The sequence below is a fragment of the Dermacentor andersoni genome, chromosome 6 (genome assembly GCF_023375885.2).
Source record: "Dermacentor andersoni chromosome 6, qqDerAnde1_hic_scaffold, whole genome shotgun sequence".
In the NCBI taxonomy this organism is placed as follows: domain Eukaryota; kingdom Metazoa; phylum Arthropoda; class Arachnida; order Ixodida; family Ixodidae; genus Dermacentor; species Dermacentor andersoni.
In genome coordinates this window covers 24,746,150-24,769,815 of record NC_092819.1, presented here as the reverse complement: position 1 = coordinate 24,769,815, position 23,666 = coordinate 24,746,150, and the positions used below count along the sequence as shown (strand labels likewise).

General features: G+C 45.9%; 1 protein-coding gene across 1 annotated transcript in view; it reads left to right on the top strand.

The window, feature by feature from the left end:
* Nucleotides 1–7,241: 7,241 nt before the first annotated feature.
* Nucleotides 7,242–23,666, top strand: part of LOC126521689 (sodium-dependent nutrient amino acid transporter 1-like) — a 33,691-nt gene continuing 17,266 nt past the window's right edge. The window contains exons 1-4 of the mRNA XM_055065953.1: nt 7,242–7,763; nt 18,836–18,901; nt 19,886–20,033; nt 21,908–22,039. Of these exons, the coding sequence (XP_054921928.1) occupies nt 7,740–7,763; nt 18,836–18,901; nt 19,886–20,033; nt 21,908–22,039 (370 nt within the window). The 5' untranslated portion in view covers nt 7,242–7,739. The remainder of the gene's footprint in view (nt 7,764–18,835; nt 18,902–19,885; nt 20,034–21,907; nt 22,040–23,666) is intronic.

Genomic DNA, 23,666 nt, shown 5'->3' with positions numbered 1-23,666 from the left:
GAGTTCTGATTGGCCGAGTTCGGGCATGCGTCATAAGGAACTTAGTACACTAGACGTACATCACTTGCTCTGGTAGTGTGGTCAGACCCGCGCAAACAAGAATCAAGACTCCGCCAGGCTACAAGAAGCATTACGCAGCGCGGACCAGCTGCGAAGCAGCTCTGGGCCGTCCAGCGAGCCCACGATGCGGCCAGGGAGTTAAAATTCCCGGTTCCAACGTGGGAGTAGCCCACTCTATGTGGCCTTGCGCCCCGTAGCTCGCAGGACCTTTCAATAAAGTTATTCCATCCGTCCATCCATCCATCCATCCACCCACCGCCGTCTTTCCTCTTTTCATCTTTTTCTCCCCACGCCCGTATCCCCGTGCAGTGCTGTTGAGGTGTCCTCCTGTGAGAGACAGTTACGGCACTGCACTTATCTCTTCCATTACCTTTAAGGTCGCTTCAAACACACCTTCGCCCGCTCTGCTCCGTCGAGGCGCCGCTCGTAAGGTGGCGTCGCAGCCAATGGGAACTCCGTCGGGGCGCGCTCATGACCTGGCGTCGCAGCCAATGGCAATGACAGTTTGGGTGCCGTTTCGCTGCTAGAGACGACAGACGCCGCGCTTTTTCGCCCAAGGGACCATTTGACGCCTTCGCATCAAATATTTGCCGGCGCGCCATAGGGCCCCTATATAGCGAGAAACCCACAGGACGAAGAAGCGTTCCCCGAGAGCGCTGGGTAGGCGGCCGCTGCGTTATGGAAACTGACGCACCTAGTGGTCACGAGTTGGTCGCCGCATGGACTGCTGTCCTGTGTACTATTAGGTAGTCCGAGTCGTGTCTATGTGATGGCGAAAGGGATGAACACGTTTCTATGGTTGACGAGGCTGCGAATGGCGCCAGGGACAAAGGGTGCGCACCGCCTCTACACGGAGAGCCTGAACGCATATGCTCTGTCGCACTTCAGGCAGGCCACGGGAAAAGAGCGGGGAGCGCGTGTTGTTAGTGATGGACACGCCATGTCGCAAGCTTGTTCATGCCGCAAGCTTGTTCACGTGCTTGGCTGGTCTTATCCGCTTTGGGTTGAGATGGGCAAGTGCGGATAAAGGTTGAGATACAGGAGCATGATTAGGTTTAGGTGACCAGAAGATTGCAAGGGTAAGGAGAAGAGAAACGAGAGGGAACGGACGAAAATTGCCATAATTGGTAGCCACAGTAGAAGAAACGGGACCAGAAGCAATTGAAAGATTGCATACACAGTTTTTTTTAGAAAGATAAGGTGTTGAAGGCTACTTTACCCACTATCGTGTCCGCGTTTTTAGAAACAAATCCTGAATATCGCGCAATGGCGGGCCGACCCGAGGTCTGGCTTCATTTGTAGGTCAATTCAAGAACAGGTGGAGAATCCGCTACCACTACTACTACTACTACTACTACTACTACTACTACTACTAGTAATATTATCATTGCAGTCATAATGATCTAAATATAAAATAATGATAATAAAAAGCCGGCAGAGCTCACGCCCTGTGCGAAAATCTCACGCCTTGTGCGAAGATCTCACGCCCTGTGCGAAGTTTGCGAAGCATAGTGCATAGAACGTGAACGTGCCTTCCAAGTTAACGGAACCACCATGAGAGCACCAAGGTATAGACAGATATACAGATATACAGATATACAGATATAGACAGATATAGACATTCATGTCATTACCTACCTTTTATGTTTGTCGTACGCTCTTGTCGTACTATCCCAACTGCGGTACATACCAAGCTAACGAAAAGACCATGAGAGCACCACGATATAGACGGCTGTTTCATGACCTACATGACACGCATGTCATCACATTCATGTTATTAGCTATCTTTTATATTCGTCGTACGCTGTTGTCATACTATGTCAATTGCGGTACATACTAAGTTAACGAAACAACCATGTTTAATGTTCGTCGTACGCTCTTGTCATACTATGCCAATTGCGGTACATACTAAGTTAACGAAACGACCATGACGTAGGCGGCTGTTTGATGACCTACATGACGCACATGTCACGTTATTCATGTCATGATTGATCGTTTATGTTCGTCATACAACCTGCCGTGGTTGCTTAGTGGCTATGGTGCTGGGCTGCTAAGCACGAGGTCACGGGATCGAATCCCGACCACGGTGGCCGCATTTCGATGGGTGCGAAATGCGAAAACACCCATGTACTTAGAGTTAGGTGCACGTTAAAGAACCCTAGGTGGTCGAAATTTTCGGAGTCCCCCACTAAGGCGTGTCTCATAATCAGAAAGTGGTTTTGGCACGTAAAATCCCATAATCTAATCTAATCATGTTCGTCAAACACTCTTGTCATACTATGCCAATTGCGGTACATACAAAGTTAACGATCGTAAGAGCAGCAAGACGTAGATGGCTAGATAGATAGGCACTATCAAAGTGTCAAATGTTCGCCAAGAAATGCTTCGCATTTACTAATAATAATTTCCTGCACATTTTTTTTATCCCTTCTTTATTTCGGCAGGGCCCCAGAACCTGTTTCAAGAGTTGTAGCAGGGTCTATTTGTTAACATATGGGACTGTGAATGAACTGCAAGGTACATAAAATAAATACATTTTAGGAATAATTTCTGTTAGGCACAGAATAGATTAAGGAAAACGTACAGAAGCATTTTTTTTTTTGCTAACATAGGAGTTATCCATAAGTTAATAAGGGTGAACGTGAACAAGCTTGTTATACAGATGGAATGATGTATATGATGTGATGTTTGTGCGGTAATATGTCCCAAAGTTTTGCTGCAACGTAATAAAAAAAAATATATTCAATTGTTAGTCTTATGTTTGGTGCTTATAGTTGGTCCGTATTAGATATATTGTACTAAATAAGTGGGGCTTTTGATATGTTAGTTTGATTGAAGGGCACTGAATAGCGTTACGTAAAAGTTTGGAAGCAAGTAGTAAAACATTATATTTGATACCAACTGTGGGAGGCAGTATGCTTAGTAATTTATAGCCTTACGTGAGTGAGCCTGTTTTTGTACAAGGAGAAAAGCCTGTGGTACTGTGTTCAGTGCAACTGTAAGGGGCTTCAACGTTCTTTGGTAGGTGAAGCCGTAAATTGCTATGGCATATATATGTAATGTGAGAATGTATGGAACTGTTATAGCATAACTTTAGCAGTTCGTTTAACGCTAAAAGGCAACGTGACCTGTAAAAAAAGACATATTTTACAGTGAACTTTAAGTGATGTTATATGCACATTGTGCGTGCCACGAAAGTTGTGCATCGAAATAGATACCGAGAAATCTTGCATGACAAACTCCTAATGGTATGCTATTCATTACAAGAAAGTTAGTAGACGCTAAATGAGTGTTCTTAGGGAGAAAAGATAACCTAGTTACTTCTAGCTGCGTGAGCAAAAGGTTTATTTGCGTGTAACCAGAGCGTTACCTTTCTTTAAATGATGTTGCAGCTTTGTCGCACAAATAATTTTCGGGTCTAGCTGTTATAAACATGTTCGTATCGTCTCCATAAAGGGTGCATTTTTTCGGCTATAACGGATGGTAGATCATTAGTGAAGACGCACCATTGACTGATCGTGAGCAGAAGGCAGATAGACTCATGTCAAGGATGTACCATACGGGCTATTCACCTCCACAACAGCTACATGCTCTTGGCAAGGACCCCACCAGTATTGCGCGCGCGTCTTTACATGCACCCTGTGACGCAACGTCATCGTCCTCGGCTACAATTTATGGGACACCACGCGCGGCAGCTTCCCGCAGTGAGACCAGCCAAGCGCACCGGTCTTTTTTTTTTTTTTCTTCCGATTTTGCGCCATTCAGCTTCGTCGATCCTCGCATCTGTGTCGTAGCCCGGGAGCACCGCCAGGGTGTCAAGGCGCTGCCGCTGCTGTCGGCGTTTACGCTTGGTTTCGCTGTAACGCACTGCAGTGGGTTGTGCAAACAGCGGCCCCCAGCCGCCAACACACAGGAATGGTCACATCCATCACGCTGTTGATTGCAATAGACAATCTGCGAGGGAACCCACTGTTCCCTCGAGAAATGGGTCATAGTTTGCTTTGGTTTGGTTTGGTTTTCCTTTTACTACATTGGCGGGGGGGTTAACGATTGTCATTCGCCTTTCCAATTTGGTTGGTTCTTCGTTAGTGAAATGATGCTACCCACTCTGGTGGATTGGCCTAGTGGAGCGGCTCGAGCCTTCAAGAAAGAAGAGAGAGAGGAAGAGTTGAGGACAATAAATTGACGGAATATTAATAACTGAAAATAGTGAAATTAAACTGAGTTAGATGCAACGAATAATAACCAAATATCACGGTAAAGAAAAAAGGTGCATTTCACGCACATTTTGAAATATGTGAGGCGCAAAGTTCGTGAAGCGGTTAATTAAATATGGTGCAAAACCGTTCATCTTCTGCGACTCTTTTTGGAGCACAGCGTTTACGTGCCTGCCTGGCCGGTCAGAAAGACGCGGAAGAACCCGCCACGGAATTAACCCGCGTGATTCGTGCAACCGCCGAATACATTGCCTCCGGGATCGGCCAAATTGGATCCCGCCATTTCGGGGATCGTCACCGTTTACTGGTGCTCTATTTCTAGGCCTAGCCCACCTTACTCGACAAGAAGCGGACAGAGCAAACGCACCAAACACCGAGAAAGAAAGCATAGAACAATTTCCTTGAATGAAAAAAAAAAAGAAATGTTCCACCAATTTGCCGGCTATATAAATAAAAGTTATTTCTCTCGCTCTCTCTCTGTGCGCTGGAAGGCGTACATCTTTTCTTAAAAACCAGCAAAAAATCGCAAAGTTTCAGAAAACGAAACTATTAAGATTCCAACTCTGTGACTCAGCAATAAAAATTATATCGCAATTATGTTAATTGCACCTGATAGTACATCTAAAGCGGACAAAATTGATATGTTACACAAGAATCTAAAAAAAAATAGTAATATGAAAATTTAGCTTTTGCAGAACTCTTGTACACACGTAACGAATTCACGTAAGATATAAATTGACATATTGAATTTTCGGCTTTGAATGATCTAATGGATGCCGTTTACAGAACTGCGATATCCGTTCTTGATGCAGAGCGATTAATTTGTAAACTTTGTGCTTCTATATCTTTCGAACTTGCGAATTTTCGAAAACTTTTAACAAAATTTAGGCCCTAAATAGAAATTACGCTTCCAACAGTCACTAGAATTTAGCTTTCTTTCTCAAATGCAGCAAATTTAATCAAATTCGGTCCAGGGTATATCTCCGAAAAACGTTTTTGCGTTTTACATGTATTTGAATAGGCTGCGTCGGAGTTAGGTCCGAGCTGAAGCTTCCTCTTTAGAGGAAGCTTCTCATTTTTTTTTTTAGGAGGAAGCTTTGCGTTTTACATGTACTTGTATAGGCCGCGTCGGATTTGGGCCTGAGCTAAAAAAGCAGCTCTTAAAGCAGCTATAAGATTTCTTCAACACGGACGCTGACGCGGCGGAGCTGCAACCTAAGATGCCACCAGACTCTATTGGCTTTATCACGGTCGCCACTAGAACCAACCTTGGGCCGTAAGATTTCTTAGTTTTTAGGTGTATTGAAATGAACTCAACTCGGTGGCCTAAGTGGTAACTTCAAATGCTTGCTGCATATGATGCATTGCGAAGCAGCCGGCTTCAACTATACCGTCATTTGTTACTTCACTCGTTGTCTTGCCAATGTTGGGTCTGCATTAAAGGTGCAGGACGTGCAGTTTGCGCCTACGGTGTTTTAACATTGTAGCACCACGAATGGAAGCACGTATATCCTACATGCGTGGTCTCCGTGATCAACTTACCAAAAGCGATAGATGAGTAGCACTAGAAGCTCAGCCGATGGAAATCTAATTGAGGCATGCGTAAGGCCAATATAATCCCACATTGGTCCTATATTAGTTCTACTTCCATTGCTGTTATGGACGAGGCCTAGACGCCTCTTTATGCGAGGTAAAGTAGGTATTCTCTACTTACATTTGTTTTGTGTGTGTGTGTGCTACCTTTCTAGGAGAGCTTTCATAGACGCTTTCTGCTAGGAAGTTCGGCATGTGTACCGTGTACCCATAACTTCCAGGCCTAGTTCATCCTGCGGCTAAATATGCACTCCGCACAGAGACGCGAAGTACAGCTGCACGTAATCACGGCTTCACCGGTAGTCGGTTCACAATATACACCAGAAGGTGTTTGAGCAAAACTCTCTCGTGTTTCCTTCGAGAAGCTCACCACACCAAACCCAATCAATACACGCACTTTATCTAGAATTAACGCACGCGAGGAAGAAGATACGCATTTCTATTTGTCACTACACCACGAGAATGGAAAGAAAATGACCCAGCCCCCCCCCCCCCCCCCCCCCCCCCTCAAGAAAAAAAGGAGGAAGGAACCCATGTCGGTTCGAACCTTAAACGGTCACGCAAATAGAAACCGCGTCCCGCGTTTCTTTGCGAGAAACGTAATCCTCAGGCGTCCACGCAGAAAACACACGTTCTGTCACCCCTTTTTCCTAGGTTATCGCGCACGTTTTCACGCATTTCCTGCAGCACTTCCACAAACTGCAAAGCCAAAGCAAGTCTCGAGTACAAGCGGTAACTGCGGCTTCGGGCGTCACGAAAGAACCGCAAGGACGGAAAGAGCACGCAGAAAAGGAAACGAGGCCGAATCCCGTAATCTACTTTCGGGTGCAGCGTGCGCATGTGTGTTGCGAGGGGGAAAACGTAGGAGAGAGAGAGAACGTGATGAGAAAGAGAAGCGCGAGCTGAAAGCCAGAAAAGGTGTGGGTGAAAACGTCACTCCTTGCGGGCGCGCGGGCGCTAGAAAAGATGCATTGCACGCCGGCTGCGGCTACGCTCTCACGGAAAGCTGACAGAGCGCGGCGACCTACATTAACCTGCACAGGGGAGAGAGGGTAAGGCCGGCGGTTCTAGGCAGAGTCTGCCACCAAGTGGAGAGACGAACGAGCGAAAAGGGGGAGGGAACAGTGTCCCGTTGTTTGCGAACAAACAGCCGATCAGCCATCTCGGGGAAGAGAGTGCAAATATGCGAGTTGCGGACGGGGAATACTGGCCGACCGGCGAGCGTAAGCCCGCTATTAGGCTCGTGTCACTTACTTTCACGCTCGTAACGATCACGTGCCCCGTCGCGGCAAACCCTCGCTACTGGCGCTCTCGCCTTCTTCGTTGATCCGCGCGCGCGCGTCGCGAGCTGAAAGAAAGAAGGCCCAGAAACCTGTCCGAAAGCCAACGAGTAGCGGCACGCAAGGCCTTTGGGAAAAAAGCAGCCAAAGCGTCCTGCCGTGCGACGCGGCGCTCTCTGTCTGCATACGTTATTGCGATTCGTCGGCTCGGCTTCACGCAATTTCTCTTTTGATAGTCGGTGCCGCTCGGACGCGTTCTCCGCGGGAGGGTGCGTATCTCCGCAGCTTTACTCGCGCCCTTGTTGACTTTGTGAAAGTGTGGCGGCGCAATTCAACCGGGATCGTCGCGGCGGGTGACAAGAAGAACAGGAACACTGAGCCGAGATAGCCGTTATCGCCGCAAGGCCGGTGCGGACGCCAACCGGACAATGGATTCCATATCGGTGTGGTAATACACCAGAAGATGGAAAGCTAAATAGTAGCCGGCGCTGGGCATATATTACGGCTTCGGTGAGATCTGGGCAACGGCAGTACGGCGCGTTCCGGGCAATCGGTGATTGAAGACAACTCAAGTACAGGCAGCTTCAGCATGCGGAACAAGTGGGAACTTCAGGTGAGTGACGTTGGATCTTTCTCAGATCTTCTTCTGAAACATACACCAGAAGTTCTGATGTTTCGTTTATTTTGACGTTCTCTATCTTGATGGGGGGAATTTTGACACGTGCCGCTTTTGAACCTCTTTCCTGGGGGCGAGATAACTTAATGAGCACCACTTAAATTGAGATATCACGCGTCGTTACTTCTCCGACAGCAGCGTATTAGTGTTTCACCGCACCACATTCGAAGAAGCAGGTTCTACACGAGCATATTTTCATCCTGCTGAACATCGCATTAAAAATAAAAAAAAAATCTACGCGTGGCTTCATTCATTCACGTGCCCAAATCACAAGCTTGACAAATTGAAGTGTTTTTATTAGGTGTGATTCAGTTTAGGCGTCAAGCGGTTCACTTCCCGAATCAACATAAACAGAGTAACAAAAAATTAGGATGAAGAGGTATATCTTATAAATGAGCAGCCTTCTCATGCACTGCTTGCCTTTTCGAAAAAGCACGTGGTTCTTCGCCAATGACCCAGACGTGGAACTCGTGGCAATTACGGTTATGTGTATAAATGAAATCACATATTGAAATGATTAGCGCTACCTATAGGCAATAACGCGTTTCTATTTTTCTTTTTTGAATAGTATACATTGCTGGGATTCAGAAAGGCACCAATTGGCTGCACGAGTCCTCTTATTTCGTTATCGACACATCATCGCTCTTGCATTCTGCTGCTGGGCATGATGTATCGGGTTCGATTCCAGACGGCGGTGGCCGTATCGTACTGTGCCGATGATGGTGGAGTACGCGGGCCGCGGCGGCCGCGTATCGATGGGGGTGAAATTCCAAAACATTGCTCCACTTAGATTTAGGTACACGTTACAGAACCTAAGGGGTGGGAATTTATCCGGAGAGTACCCACTAGGGCATGCCTCATAATCATACAACGGATCTGGAACGTAAACCTCAGAATTAACTTTTATTCCTTGCACGCAAGAGACACTGCAGCGTAGCTACACCAAATCCGCTCGCACTGTTAATGTGTTCTTTCAACATACTATTTTGAGTAGTTTGAGCAAAAACCGTTGGCTACTGGTGGAGAAAACGAAGACTGGCCTAAACTTCACCACCGGCATGTCAGTGTAGCGTCATAGATTTTAAGGTATTTTCTCGTACTTAGTCCGTTTTGGCACAGGAAGAGCTGTATAAGTTTGCTAGGCTGTATTTTTTTTTGCTTTTCCCCATGTGATGCTATCCTTCTTTACAGCTGAACAATTAGACCTCAGCACACGTTGCGAAAATCCATGACGTCACGACGAGAGAGAGAGAGAGAGAGAAAGGACAGGAAAGGCAGGGAAGTCAACCAGACGAGCATCCGGTTTGCTACCCTTCACTGGGGGAAAGGAGAATAGACAGAGGAAGAAAGGGAGATAGTGAGCACTGAGTGCGTGTGGGAGGATGCACAGGGACACTATAAACGGTCTCTTAAGCCGGTGCACTTCAAGTAGTGTACTAGTGCACGAATCGCTTTTAATGTCAGTGACGGGCGTGGCCACGGTCCTAGTATCTTTAACTCGAAGAACGGGTACGACGAGCTGGTGCAAAAAAATCATAGGGGCCGCGGCACCAACTGTTTCGTTCTTGAGGCTATGCGTCTATCCTGGCTTAACAGGCTTACTTTCGCGGTAACAGTGGCCGCTTTTCTATCGCAGAAGCATAATTTACTAATACTGTGTAGCCTAATATTCCCTTTTATTGTTTCTTTAATGAAACTCTCGCGCTCAGTATTAATTCGGGGGCCCTTCTGCTGAGGCGCGTTTCATAGCCCCCGTATCGCTTTGGGTCGTCGAATCCCACCATTCTCTCGTTCGGCAATAAAGTCGTTGCTGTCTTTGCGATGAGTGTGGATCAAGTCTGACTTTAGGCGCTGTAGCGATCGGCGCAAATTATGGTCATCTGGGAACCGAGTTTCGGAGACACTTCATGTCAAGCGTATTTTTGCGTTGAGCATCGTCGCCGTTATCTAGTGGGTTCGTTGAAACAGTGCCGGCCCCAATCTCTCAACTATACTCCTTTCCATACATAGCAGTCAACGCTGTGGAAGCTACGCAAGTGTTTCGGCCAAGAAAAGTTATCGATCCGCGCGTTCCGTCTACGCTTCATCCATGCTTCGCTGCGCGGCAACAGCGTTCGCTCGCGCGAGCATGCACGTGACGCTCCTGGCGACGGGTTGCAAATAAAAAACACGAAAAGAACAAGAAAAATGATCTAAAACAACGCATTAGCAGCCGTATGCCACAGTGTGTTTTGTTTCTAAGGCTTAAAACTTGTTTCATTCAATACTGAGCCTATATATGAACAACAGTCGGCCACAGTTGCGGTCAAAAAACATCGAACTATATTCAAGTGCGAACGAAGCCATTGCAAGAAGTCGCTCAAGCCTCCACAGCGTTGACTGTTATGTATGCAACGGAATATAGTGACTGAGCCACCACTGAGAGACCGAATAAGAAGGGTATGTGTATTGGCTTTAAATATTCCAAAAGTGGCATCGTAGATCTTCTGGCCGGTTGCCGTCTGCGCTAAAGTCCATAAATAATAAGAATGTATGAAGAATTAGAACACACTTAATCTTCGTCACTGTTCTGCCGTCTGCTGTCCAGCCGACTGTCCTGACGTGCTCTCCTAAATAGCACGAACCCGTGACTCAGCATTCGCGCAGCCTACGGGAAGGAGCTATAAGTACCGGGCGTAGAGTTAACGTTTGGTTTTCGGGTTTTATATTTTCGCACGCACTTTTGACTCATGACTGTTCACATACTCTGCACAACTATTGAGTCTCGACAGGCTTATTTGCGGTATGTGCGATAATCAACCCACTCTCTATATTCTGTTAGAATAGGGGCGCAAATTGACACATGTGCACAAAGAGAAGGACAGACAAGACGATCGCCTGTAGTGCCCGTCCTTCTCTGCGTGTGCGAGTCAATGTGCGGCCCTCTTCTAATAGATTCACCAAACTGGCCCGACAAGAAATACTCCTAAGATTATCTATTCTACATTTAATCGCAAGCAGCTTGTCCAGCTCCGCGCACTCTCTCTCTCTCTCTCTCTCTCGCCGGCGACCATAAATATTTTGATGACATTCAAAGAAACGCTGTTACAAAATGTCCGTTGCGTGGTTCGTAGACTGGTGCCCTTTCAGGATGCTTTACAAATCCACCGATGATTCCTCCAATAAAGAGCAAGCATAATATTTTACGCCCTTAATGTACAGCAATATAACAGCTTCTGAAATAAAAGGCAGCAAAAAAAGAAACAGTAAGGTCAGCTGTCATTTCACGCACATCTGAAGCAAATCGTTGACATTGGTACTCTTGCTAGCATCTGTCGTCTTTCTAAAATAAGGAACATTTTTCTTCCAGGGAGTGCATTCACACGTAGACATTAACCCGTTGAAAGACAGTAAAAACTCTAGTGGAGCTCCCAGCGACTCAAGCTAGGGAGTCTGTTTCGCGTTCACTGTGTCTCACCGGGTTTGCTCAGCGAATATCCCTTCTACCCTACCATGCAGGCGAGTGGGAACGGCGCATACCTCGACTGCGCCAGTGTAATGATAGCCCTCCGTATCCTATCGACGCATATTTCTTCGAAGTTATCAGTGCTTAGGCATCGTTCGTAACGACAATGTATTCTAAGTCTCGGTATCCAATACTGTAATGCATACATTCGGCGGTCTCTCGAAATGGCCCCGAGAGCCCGGTGCCACGCTGTCCCTGTCAGTCGGCTATCTTCGTGCCGCCGTGTTCCCTCCTTGCCTATTTTCGTACACAGCGCCCCCATTCAGAAGCAGAAGTACCGGTAATAAGATGCACCATTCATCAGTGGGCGCGTTAGCTTGCGTAATTGCAGGGCACCGGCGGACGGGCGTTTGCCGAGACGGCGGAGTGGGCCGTGAGGCGGGTTTTACCCGCGCGCTGTGATGCGTGTACGTTATACCATCGTCGCTAGTACTATGCAGTGTTACGGGATGCTGCAGCGGGTGGCATTCAGCGGAGGCACAAAGCAGGCTTGTAAACACTGGTAACCCACTGCGTACTTTTTCAATGGATATTTGAGCAAGTTGGGAAGAGTGTCGTTCTGTTCTCATTTCATTCACCGCCATTGTAGGGTAACAAACCAGAGGGTTATCTCGTGGGCCTCCATGCCTTTCCTCTCGTTACTTTTCTTTCATGGTAACAGCGAAAGTTTCTTTTTTTTTCTCTTCCCTTGAATCGAACCGATAAACATGTCGAATCTAGCCAATCTTAGGGCTCTTCTAATCTATTTTATAGTATCTACATATTATAGTTATACCTAAAGAAATTTTGTATTCGTAGTGGCAAAGTTCATAGAAACCAAATCATCGTTATTATTAAATGCAATAGCATTTCAAATCTACCCTCCGTGGGCGGCAGTGCATTAGTGCATTGTGGAGCGTACTTGAGAAATAACCAGACAGTTGTCATCATCATCATTGTCAAAGGTGGTCTTGTCAGCCTTGGCAGGTTAGTTAAGCGTGTTGTTAGCGAGGAGACATCAAGTGTTGTTGCTGGTTGTTATGCTTGATTACGTCACCTCACTAGAAGCAAACAGGAAACGGACATGCTAGAAATGGCAAGGCCGCCTTTGACGAGCACAGGTCCATTTATGGAAACCTCGTCCAGATCGTTTGATATATTTTCATGTATTCTTTAATTCTTTTCTTTTTCTGACTACAGTGTTTTACTCATCCCACACTCTTATCTCCATCAAGTACAGTCGGCCACAAATGTTCATAGAATATTGGATAGGCGAAAAATCTGAATTAACGCGAAGCCTGCACACATAGCTCATAATTCAAAGTTCCGATATCTAGTACACATAGAGGCCTACTCAGCGATCTATTAAATTAGAAGCACTATGTCTTACCAGAGCATAAAGTTCACCTTCGTCATACGACCCGTGTTCCTTAAACGTTTGTGGTCGGCTGTACACGAAATGGAACAGCCGAGAGGTAGTTTAGAGTAGTTGCCCTTGTCCCGGTACTCATTTAAAATAACGTTAAATAAGAAGAATGATTTGGGGTTTCACATACCAGAGGAAGACACGGACCGCAAGGGAAACGGTGCAACTAATCTCGGATTAATTTCTACAACTGAGGTTTTTTGTTAGAAGGACAGAATGCCCCCCCCCCCCCCCCCCCCAAAAAAAAAAAAAGAAATCCGACCTTCACAGGAGGCGTGATACGCCAGAAAAACGGTAATAGAGCTCTGAAATGACACTTTATCAGCCTAAACTGATTTAGCTTTCCCCGTTAGTATCCCTTTAACGTGCAACCGGAGCACTATACTCGAGGCTTCTTATTTTTCATTCCACCCTCTTCGGAATGTGGCTGCCCCGGCCAGGAGTCGAACTTGCGACCTCGTGATTCGCGATTAGCCGCAGTCCCGCTTAACCAGTGATTCATCGAGGCGCAGCAAAGGAGAGTTCCAAGAGCAGGTTTTTTCAGTATTATAACTCTGTAGCAAACATCGTTGACTGAGGTTGTCACCTATCGCATCTGCAAGAAAAGTTGTTTGACCAACTATTTAAAATGTTATTAGTCAACACTAGTAGCTAGTCAACAAATATTGAAAGGCCCGTTTTTATATAAGTAAGGCAGCTTTTTTTTCAAAAGCACCGGCTTGAGTGTTTGCCTTCGTGTTAGCGCGAAATGTACGCCATGTGCCCTACTCAGCGCTGCGCGCTATTGAGGAGACCGAGCAGTAACTCTTTGCGCTCGCCGCGCGCAAGTCAAGGTCGCACGTGCCCGTACGATACCGGGAGGAGTGTCTGCGTCGCCCGGTCAGCAACATCCGGAAAACCCGTTTGCCTTTATGACGCGCCAACTCAGGCGCGGGAAGCGGGAAGGAAATAAACGCCGGGGAGAAGTGAAAATTCCGCATCGGCAATGTCCTGCGCTCGCCGCCTCGCTGCCCACGAGAGGAGCCGCGAAAACAGTGGACTTTGTTCGCGCCAAGCCCTGCTATAGCGAGACCCGATGGTTTTGTTGTTCGTTTCCTTAGCGCGTACGCATCAAGCTGTCAAACTGTTTTCAACGCAAGCCGAGTGCTGACGCTCGCGCGCGCCTGCGCGCTCTCACATCGACCGGTTGATTTATAACGTTATTTATTTTTCCGCTGAAAGGCCAAGCAGAGGGCTCTAGCAAACCTCTAACGCATCATAAGCAATCCAACGCATCGTATAGGGTGTTTGTTTTTTGCTGCACCAAATTTTTATAAATTGACTTTGACAAATAGCACAATTCTAACGAGGCGGCCATTAAATTTACGGGACATCAAATGCTTAATCGACTAATTCACATCATTACACTAAGTCATTTTTAACTATCACCTTACGGTGCATATCTCAATATAGTCATTGTAGCTAGTGAGTTTGCAAGTCATGTCGACTTGGAACGAATTCGGAGGATGCCGCCGGTTTCGACATATGCGCGGTCCAACTTGCGGTAAAAACGCAATGCTGTTCCACTTAGTTCTTACAGAAAATGCTGTTTCATGCATTGGTGCACAAAAGCAAGCTGAACGCCAATGAATTTCGTCGGACATTTTGAAAATTAATATTTCCAAACTGGTGATAATTGGCTTCATGCGGATATGCCTTTCGAACTCACCGGCTACAATTCGCAGATTGAAATATGTGCAGTAATGTAATTAAATAAAAAGTTAATTAGTGTACCCAAGGCAGTCATTCAATTAAGCATTTTGATTTCTCGTAGATGTGGCGACCGCCTAATTAAGTAATTCAGCTCAAATTTTAGAATTGTGCTATCTGCCGCAGGCAATCTTTAAAATCTTGGTGTAATTAAAAAAAATATAGAACATCTGGTATATGCTACCGTTGAGTTTAATACCCCAAGAACGTGTTTTAAGCACAGGAAACGGATCGCATGGCCTATATAGTAGCGCTTCTGATAGACAGTAGATAAATTCTACTTGTGCGAAGTTCAGTAAACCAAATTACTAATTGATTAATTTCAACAATCAAATAACATTTAATAATAACAAATAACGGTGCCACTGTTGTGACATTTCTTCTGCCTTCGTCTTTTGCGCTGTGCAGACATGTCTGCATTTTTTTTTCCAACAAATGTGCTAGATTTCCATGGCGAGAAAGAAACCTCAACAAGTTGTTCTAATTTTCCCTGATGTAAAACTGTGTTAGGGCATTACAAGGTTAGAAGCAAGGCTATATGGCAAGCCAGCTCATCTAATAGATGATCACAGATCGGGGCTAGTTGGTTTTAATTCGCACTGACGCGCAACGCCGGAACAAGTCAACACTAATCACTAGTCAATACTAGTCACTAGTCAACAAATATTGAAAGGTCTGTTTTTTATAAGTAAGGCAGCATAAGTAAGACAGTGACACAGTCCTTTAGCGTACCTCACTGCGTCGGCGTTTATTTATTTATTTTTTTTTTTGTGCCCTGGCGAAGTGGTTCTGCGGTAATGCACTAGTGGCGAAGGAGGTTTCATGACAGGTAAAAATTGTAATCTGCCTGAGAGGCAGCACGTAGCTATGAAAGCAACCCAAACGAGTTTCTCAGGCAGAACGCCACGCGGTTTAACAAACATTCGTTCCGGTTCGGCGATCGAACCCAGGAACAACGCCTTTCCGGGGCGGTTACCGTGTACAACCTGAGCTAACCAGTCTAGCTGATAGTAGAGCTATGCTTATAAGTAATCGGCAACTAGGAGCGTATAGGGCACTGAATATGGTAAAGCACTCCGGCGGAAATCTGCCAGCTACAGGGAGGCACCTTGGGAAACGCAAGGTTGATCCTCCGGTTTCCTTTGTGGTTTCGCGGTACTCTCAGGTGAATGACAATTTTCTATTTCGTTTCATTTTTGCTTTATGCTGCGGCACGCATTAGTAATCGAAGGAGCGGAAGAAGCTTAGGATCACGCTACCAACTGAACGGTACGGTACACTTCACGCGGATGTTTGCGCCGCCGTCCAGGAATATATTATTGATTCCGAGCGATTACCCAAGTTAAATCTCCTTCCTTTCTTATTATTAGTTTTAGTGCATTTAAATCCGGTCTACGTCATTCATCGTGTTGCATCTATCACATTAAATTTTCCAGGTCTCGTAAAATTGCAAGTGAAATTTAACTTGTGTATTAATTAGGCATTATCCCCCAGAATCGTGGCCAATCGCCCGCAGTTGGTGTGAGCCAGATTGTATGAGAACAACGGAATACCGGCTCTGACTAAAGGAAGCGAAAAAAAGAAGAAAGAAGTGCAGGCAGACAAAGAAACGGCGTGTAACATCCTGTCTAGTTCCAGGCCTTACACAAAGGGAGTTCTGCGCGCTCACAAGGATAATAACTGGGACACCAACAACCCCAGCGGTCAATTATCGATGGCGACAAGTGCAAAGCGCCACCGCGGCTGATCCTAACACGCCGCCACCACTGATAGAACGGCCGAAGTGCCCCATATGTAGCTGTCAGGCGGCACCACGTTCGTAGCACATTCAATGGAAATGCCGAGCGTTGGCCTCCTGGAAGGGCAGCAATCTCTCCATGGATTGTCGAGCAGCAAGCCCGTCTATATACGAGCCTGCTTGGCTTTACAAGAATCAACGAATATTCATCAGTTCAGTTATGTCTCAGGTCCTGAGGCCAGGCATACACATATGTTCTTTCTCCTGAATTTTTTTTTAAATGGGGTTTTACGTGCCAAAACCACTTTCTGATTATGAGGCACGCCGTAGTGGAGAACTCCGGAAATTTCGACCACCTGGGGTTCTTTATCGTGCACCTAAATCTAAGTACACGGGTGTTTTCGCATTTCGCCCCCATCGAAATGCGGCCGCCGTGGTCGGGATTCGATCCCGCGACCTCAGCAGCCCAACACCATAGCCACTGAGCAACCACGGCGGGTTCTCCTGAATTTTGTTTTCCATTTTATGTTCATTTAGATTTCATAAAAGCGTTTAACTACTCACATAGAGACAGCTTAAGAAGGCAAGTAGATGTGGTCGTAGTGTGAGCTATCAGGTGTTTGGAAGGCAAAGAGGATAGGCATTGCTCTGCAAGTGTCTTCGCATGATCACGCAGAGTGCGTTGGACATACTCTTTAATAAAGGGAAAATTAGACATCCACCCGTTCGTAGCAATTGCTACAAAGGAAACCCTTACGGGTTCCTCGAACGAAAAGCCTCGCAGTTGAAGAAAAATTCATCCTGGTCCGGGACTTGAACCCGGGACCAGCGCCTTTCCGGAGCAGCCGCTCTACCATCTGAGCTAACCAGGCGGCTAGCAGATGGCAGGGCGATGTCGCATTTGTCGACAACTTGAAGCAAGGGCAAGAGTTTGACGTTATAGTTCTGTGGAAACCCGCAAGGTGGAGAGAAGTAATTAATAAAAGGAAAATCAGACATCCACCCGTTCGTAGCAATTGCTACAAAGGAAACCCATATGATTTCTGATTTTCCCTTTATTAATTACTTCTCTCCACCTTGCGGGTTTCTGCAGAATTGTGTTTTTGGGGGGGGTTCCCAGAAATTTGAAAGAGGTTAAACATTTTCTAGATTGATGTTTTGCGGTTATCAAATCACACTGGGTTGACGTGGAAGCAGTACAAGTGATAACGTATCACGCGAGGAATTTCACAATGAGATTTTTTTGCGTCTACAGGCCGGTGGATCACTTTCACATTCTTTTAATATCACTGATCCAATGGCCTAGATGCCAATACTCATTCTTGGTGACTGTTTTCCCCACAAAAAACTCAGGGTTAACGGGAACCCTTTGCATAACGCTTAAGACACATCCAGGTGTTCCGGAAACAATTAGTGTGTATTTTTATCTATTCGTGGTGTAGTGCTGCTGTGGCAAACTCGTTGTCAATTCAGGCGCTCGGAATTGTCCTTTTGCGAGATCTTGTTACTCCTAGAGGTCCTCTGGAGAGGAATGGCAAGGCGTTGAAGGCCACATGCCTTGAAGACCCTGTTTAATGAGTCAGAAGAAGCATGTCCCCGAACTCTTTTATTAACGATACAACCTCGTGTGAAACTGCTTACGTGTGGTCTAATAAATAAATAAAAAGAATTAATTAATTAAGCTATGGGTTTTAGGTGCCAAAAGCACTTTCTGATTATGAGGCACGCCGTAGTGGAGGACTCCGGAAATTTTGACCACCTGTGGTTCTTTAACGTGCACCTAAATCTAAGTACACGGGTATTTTCGCATTTCGCCCCCATCGAAATGCGGCCGCCGCGCCCGGGATTCGATCCCGCGATCTCGTGCTCAGCAGCCCAACACCACAGCCACTGAGCAACCACGGCGGGTATAAAAAAGAAAAAAAAAGAAGGAAAGAAGAGAAAAGAACTTGATGCATGAACAGATTTTCCAAGTTATCTGTGTGCTTCATAAATGAAGGTACCCGCCTAATGAAGTCGTTTTTTTGCACCCGAGCACTGTAGGAACATACAAGAGTGACTACTGAAACCCAGCAGGAATCAAATGTGAAATGTGCGACATTTATTTTATGTAATCGTTCGTGTATTTCAACAGCTTTAGGGATCGACCGCGGCGTGTTGTACCGGAATGCGGCCGCCGGAGGTAGGAGTCGAACCCACGACGTCATGCAAACGTGTGGTTATAACGGCTTATGTCTTCGATCCCCATTTCATTTCTTTCGTAACGGTACCACAAATTTTAATTTTGGATGTTTTACCCTCACGTGAAAGTATGTTTAAGTGAAACCAAAACGTTTTTGTTCCGCCGAAAAAAATAATCGGATTATAAAACGTTCGTACGTACGAACGTTTTTTCGTATTCGGTTCCTGGTTGACTTAAGGCAACCGCAACTTTCGCAATGCTGTCCGGTCTTTCGGAGGCTTAATATAAACGGGCAGCCGATACTTTCGTTCCAATTCGTTGCCAATTTTCTTTTATCTTTTGGGGCGAAGGTGCCTCAGCGTGAGAAATAAGAACGTTTTTGGCGGCTAGGTAAACTGACGCTCACTGCTGGGACAATCTTTGAACGCAGGAGCTTCCACCTCCCTACCAGGAAAAGACAAGCGAAAACGGACTCGTTCTCGGGTTGCATTCAACGGTAAGCCAACTCTCGTCTTTGTCTCGAGATATGAAAGTGCAATAGGACGCCACCAAAATTCCTCGCGGGCCATGTAAGTAGAACTAACAGAAACAATAAGCAAAAATGTTCGTGTCATACGTATCATATTCCGTTGAACAAGGTGAAATTGTTGCACCTTCTCTTCAGCGAGCCGCGAGAAGGCTTTTCGTAAACGTCCGTGAAATCTCTCAGAGGTGGTAAAAATGGCATAATCTGCATGGAAGTGAAATGCTTTTTTTTTAATCTGCATGCTTTGCCGTAAGACGTAATGAGAAAGTAAAATCGAATAAATTATAAAAAGCGTGCAGCTCCGCATCTTGAAGCAGTGTATCCGAAAGCTTTTCCGTCGCCCAACTGTTATAGTTCTCGGGTAGTTCCGGCTTCAATGCCGCCTTTTTAGGTGTCAATGTTGTTAGTGCAAAAAGCATGTATTTAAACGCGGGAATAAACGCTTATCGTACCGCAAAACAGAGATAAGCACAAACGCCCAATGAAATATTTTCACGCTAAGGTTTCGCAAATTACCGATCAACCAGTTTCACCCTCTCTCCCCTTTCAGTTTTGGAAAGTCGCCGGCGATGATAATGGAATGGACGCCACTAGACTAAAAAACTTGAACCTGCTTGGACACTTCGCTTTTGCATGTCGGGAAATGGACTCGCAGTTGTTACAATTGACGCGCAACAGGAGCGGATACGGTGTAGTTGTCGATAACCAGACCTGACAAGGATGGAGCTATGACGGCTTAGATGTTTGTGGAAAGCTTCCGACACATTTGAAACATCCTCCCTCTAGTCTAGGCTGCTATCTTAGCTGGGTGATAACTTCAACTGGCTGCACGGGGTTACTCCAGTTGGTAGAATCAACAGCACTTAGGACACGCTTGCCTTTTCCCCCCTTCCACTTTCTACCGAGTGCTTTCTCGTCTTCCGTATTTTTGAAAGAGTGCGTTCACCTCGACAGGCCGCAGATGTGGAGGCCGCGCCGGACGCCGTGCCCGGCCGCAAACAATGGAACAAAGGCATGCAGTTTTTCCTCTCCTGCCTGTCCATTTCCATCGGCTTGGGCAACGTCTGGAGGTTCCCGACGCTGGCCTATCAGAATGGAGGAGGTAAAGGTCGCACTTTTATCTCTCTTGTGTGTTTGTCTCATCCCCTTTTGCTTAATTCTTATTGCCAGCGATCTCACACATTTCAATCAATCAATCAATCAATCAATCAATCAATCAATCAATCAATCAATCAATCAATCAATCAATCAATCAATCAATCAATCAATCAATCAATCAATCAATCAATCAATCAATCAATCAATCAATCAATCAATCTATTTTTTATCATTGTATCAAAAAATTTCGACGAACGTAGTTGCGCAGATTGCAGAAGTTGCTGGACCAATACAAATGAGAGATACTTTATTTACCGAAGAACGTGTCTTTATTTACACGAGAATATGCGTTCTCTGCACCAGGAAAGGGGAACAAGAGAAGTTATGGACGACGATGAGGAGGAGGGAATTGGAAAATGCTTATCACTGCAGTCACTACGGTGCTTCGATAACGTTCCTCGACGATATCTGACTCCTCAGACAGACACTTCGCAGGCACGCACGCACACTTCGCGTCTATTCAAATGCAGTGGTGCGGAAGGGTGCGTCTCAACTGACTCCTCCTTGTGGGAATCGCCGAGGGGCATTACTGCATGTCCCTCAAGATGGGCCGGCGCACACCGGCCCTGCCGCGTAGTCTCGGAGGCCACGGTTACCGTATATCGAGCAGTGCCTCTTTACAGTCAAGAGGCGGCGCACACGCGCCCCTCGGCAGATTCGTGGGGAAAGCTTGCAGTTCAGGTCCCGTTCGTTAAAAACGGGAGCAATATCATCATCATGCACGCAACGCGCAGTGACATAAGAGCCGCAAGATGGCGCCATCAGCGCAAGACTACACCCAAAATGTGCTACTGGGTCGGAAAGGAAGGCATATGAAGAGAGATACAGTATTTACTGTAGTGTTGTTATTCGACCGGGCGACCTGATATCAATGCAGTTGCTGAAAGCACATGCATCAGATTGCCATTCACGCCTGAACACCGATGACGCCGTTTGCTTGCATTGGCAAACACATAAGCACAGAAAGGGTGCGCGTTCTGCTTTATGCCTTGTAGATTGCTCGCGTATCCTTTCCACATGCGATTGCGCGCGTAACGCGCGTGAGCTGAAGCGGAACATCCAGGCCAGACTCGTGTTGAACGCGAAGGGTGCTACGATTTTGGCAGGTGTATTCTCTTAAGCGCCCACGCAGTATATATTTAGAAGGAATAATACTGGAGGCTAATATATTTGAGAATCGTTGACTGTTGAGCTAGGTAGTGCATCGCGTTGTGTCGTTGAGTGGAATATGGGCAGGAAGAAAACGACGTGGACGGAAGAAGCGCTCACTTACAACTAAAGTTTAATCGATAGTTTCTAAGGAAGTTGAAGGGGCGCGCTTCCTTGGCAGGCACCCTAATATATTTGTCCTGCACCAGTTCCTTTTATTTTGTCTTCTCGTCGAGATCAGCCATTTTTTCAGTGATTTGTAGTTGAAGACAGCCCGTGACTTCCCCGAGACCTGATTATGCTTGTGTTCTTCTGAGAGCCCTAATTTTTCGATTGTTGATTTGTAAGCTGAAGTCGTGCTCGTGCAGATCTCGCCACGGCTGAAAAGCAACCGCTGTTACTCTGGCTATATTCTTGCAATTTACAACAAACTCTGAAACTGGAATGTCACTAATCTAGTGCAAGAACTGTTCAATAGATAAGATGAACACGGTCTAGGATAGAAAGAAAGATATGCACACGATTTGAAAGTAGAAAAACTCTTGTTGGCTGTTTTTGGTGAACTTTCTTTTTTTTTATTATTCGCCTGGGTACGTTTCATTCAGATACACGTACTGCAAGAGCGATTTGTAGAATTTATTGTTTCACTGAGTGTTTCTTGTATTCCAGGCGCCTTTTTGATACCTTACTTCATCGTCTTGTTCCTAATCGGCAAGCCTGTTTACTTCATGGAGCTCGCCATCGGCCAATTCGTGGGGAAAAGTCACGTCAAAGTCTGGAAGTGCGTACCGGGGCTTAAAGGTTAGTGAAGCTCGACGTTTATTGTCTCTGTGACAAGGGTAGCATATAAAAACGCCGTGTCACTCCTCATTAAGGAGGACACATGATACACGTAATTTAGTGACGAGTAAACGAACTGTAAAAAGCATCGTTCGAAGCATCATATGAAGTCTGCGATGCGAGGACGCTGGTTTTGCGACGTGCTGACCGTTCTATGCTTGGCGAGAATTATCTGTGGCAGTGACGAGAGAAAGTTACAGCCTACAGGGGCGGAGCTTCTGCACTTTTGTTACTGCGCCAGGTAAACTGGCAAAATTTCACAGCGCTTTTTGTTTCTGTTTCCGAGAGCAGATGTTTAATCAGCGTAGCTTGTTTGGTATTACTATTTGTTGCTGGGCTAGTTGGTTCATGCTTTTATCGATTAGCACGCCAACTATAAAGCCAGAAGGGATTGACCAGACGCCCTTTACTGGGCCTGTCGGCGACCTAAACTTCGATTGTTTGGTATTTTCTACGGTTTCGCATTTGCCAAAACGTGGAGCAGCGCAGAGGGAAAAAATATCAAATTTAACAATGAGTGATATATTTTATGCCTTATATTATTACAAGTGCTGTAGTAAATAAGACAGTGCTGTTTTTGTTCCTCAGTCTAAACAAACGCGAACGAGGCTTAGGTATTGCTTTCAGGAGCGCTGTGAGCATGTGCACTTCGCCTCTGTAGCTTTCTCTTCATTTTCGCAGAAAGTTGTCCCAGCGTATAGAAATGTGTCTGCTCTAAAATTGTTTCACTTGTTTTTCGCAGATGTATGTAACTGAAAGCGCAACCAAACTCAACTCGATAAAATCATTTTTATTTTAAACACGTGTGAGAAAGCATACACTCCTGAGTCCACAACTTTGGTTCCGAGTTCGGTTACTCACATTTGACACTGATGAGAAACTTTAGCCAAAGTTACGCATGTGAAAAAGAAAGCGCATTGCTTGGTGAAAGTATTTCTTCAGAAAATATACAGAGCTACTTCGATTTAAGAAATAATAAATGATCGCGGACTGGTTTGTACTGCCGCATGTCCCTCCGCTTGCGTTTTGAATGGCTCTTGAAAGAATGCAGAAATGTGGAAACGCGTTCTCGTTCTTCTTTTTTTTTTTTTTTTTGCCACTGAGTGTGGAACGAGTGAGCGCATTAATTCGTGGTTTCCGCCAACGGTCCTTGTTCGCGAGTGTGTAGTTGTCGCATTACTTACTGGTTCTGAAAGTTTAATTACGGCGCTTTTCCTCCCAAACAGATAGTTTAAATACGAGAGAAAACGTCATATAAGGGAGGATGTCGTAAATCGGACACACCTTAAGCACCTTTTAAGTTGTTTTTTTCTTCTCTGCGGATGTTGCTTGAGATTTCCGGTTGGCGTGTTCTGAAACTGCTAACTCAATCTGCCTTCACTGAAAGGCTTCCGCTGTTTGTCCCCTTGCAACCTATGTTTCTCAGAATTAAGCTGCTAGGTGTGTGTCTCTATCGCTCGGGTTACATCAGACGGCTCCTGTACATGCGTTGCACAGTATACAGACCATCGCTCTGAGGATCAAAACTCGCGTAGCACTTGACACCTGCCAGGGGCTTCCGTAGTGCAAGAACGCCAGCCTCTGTATA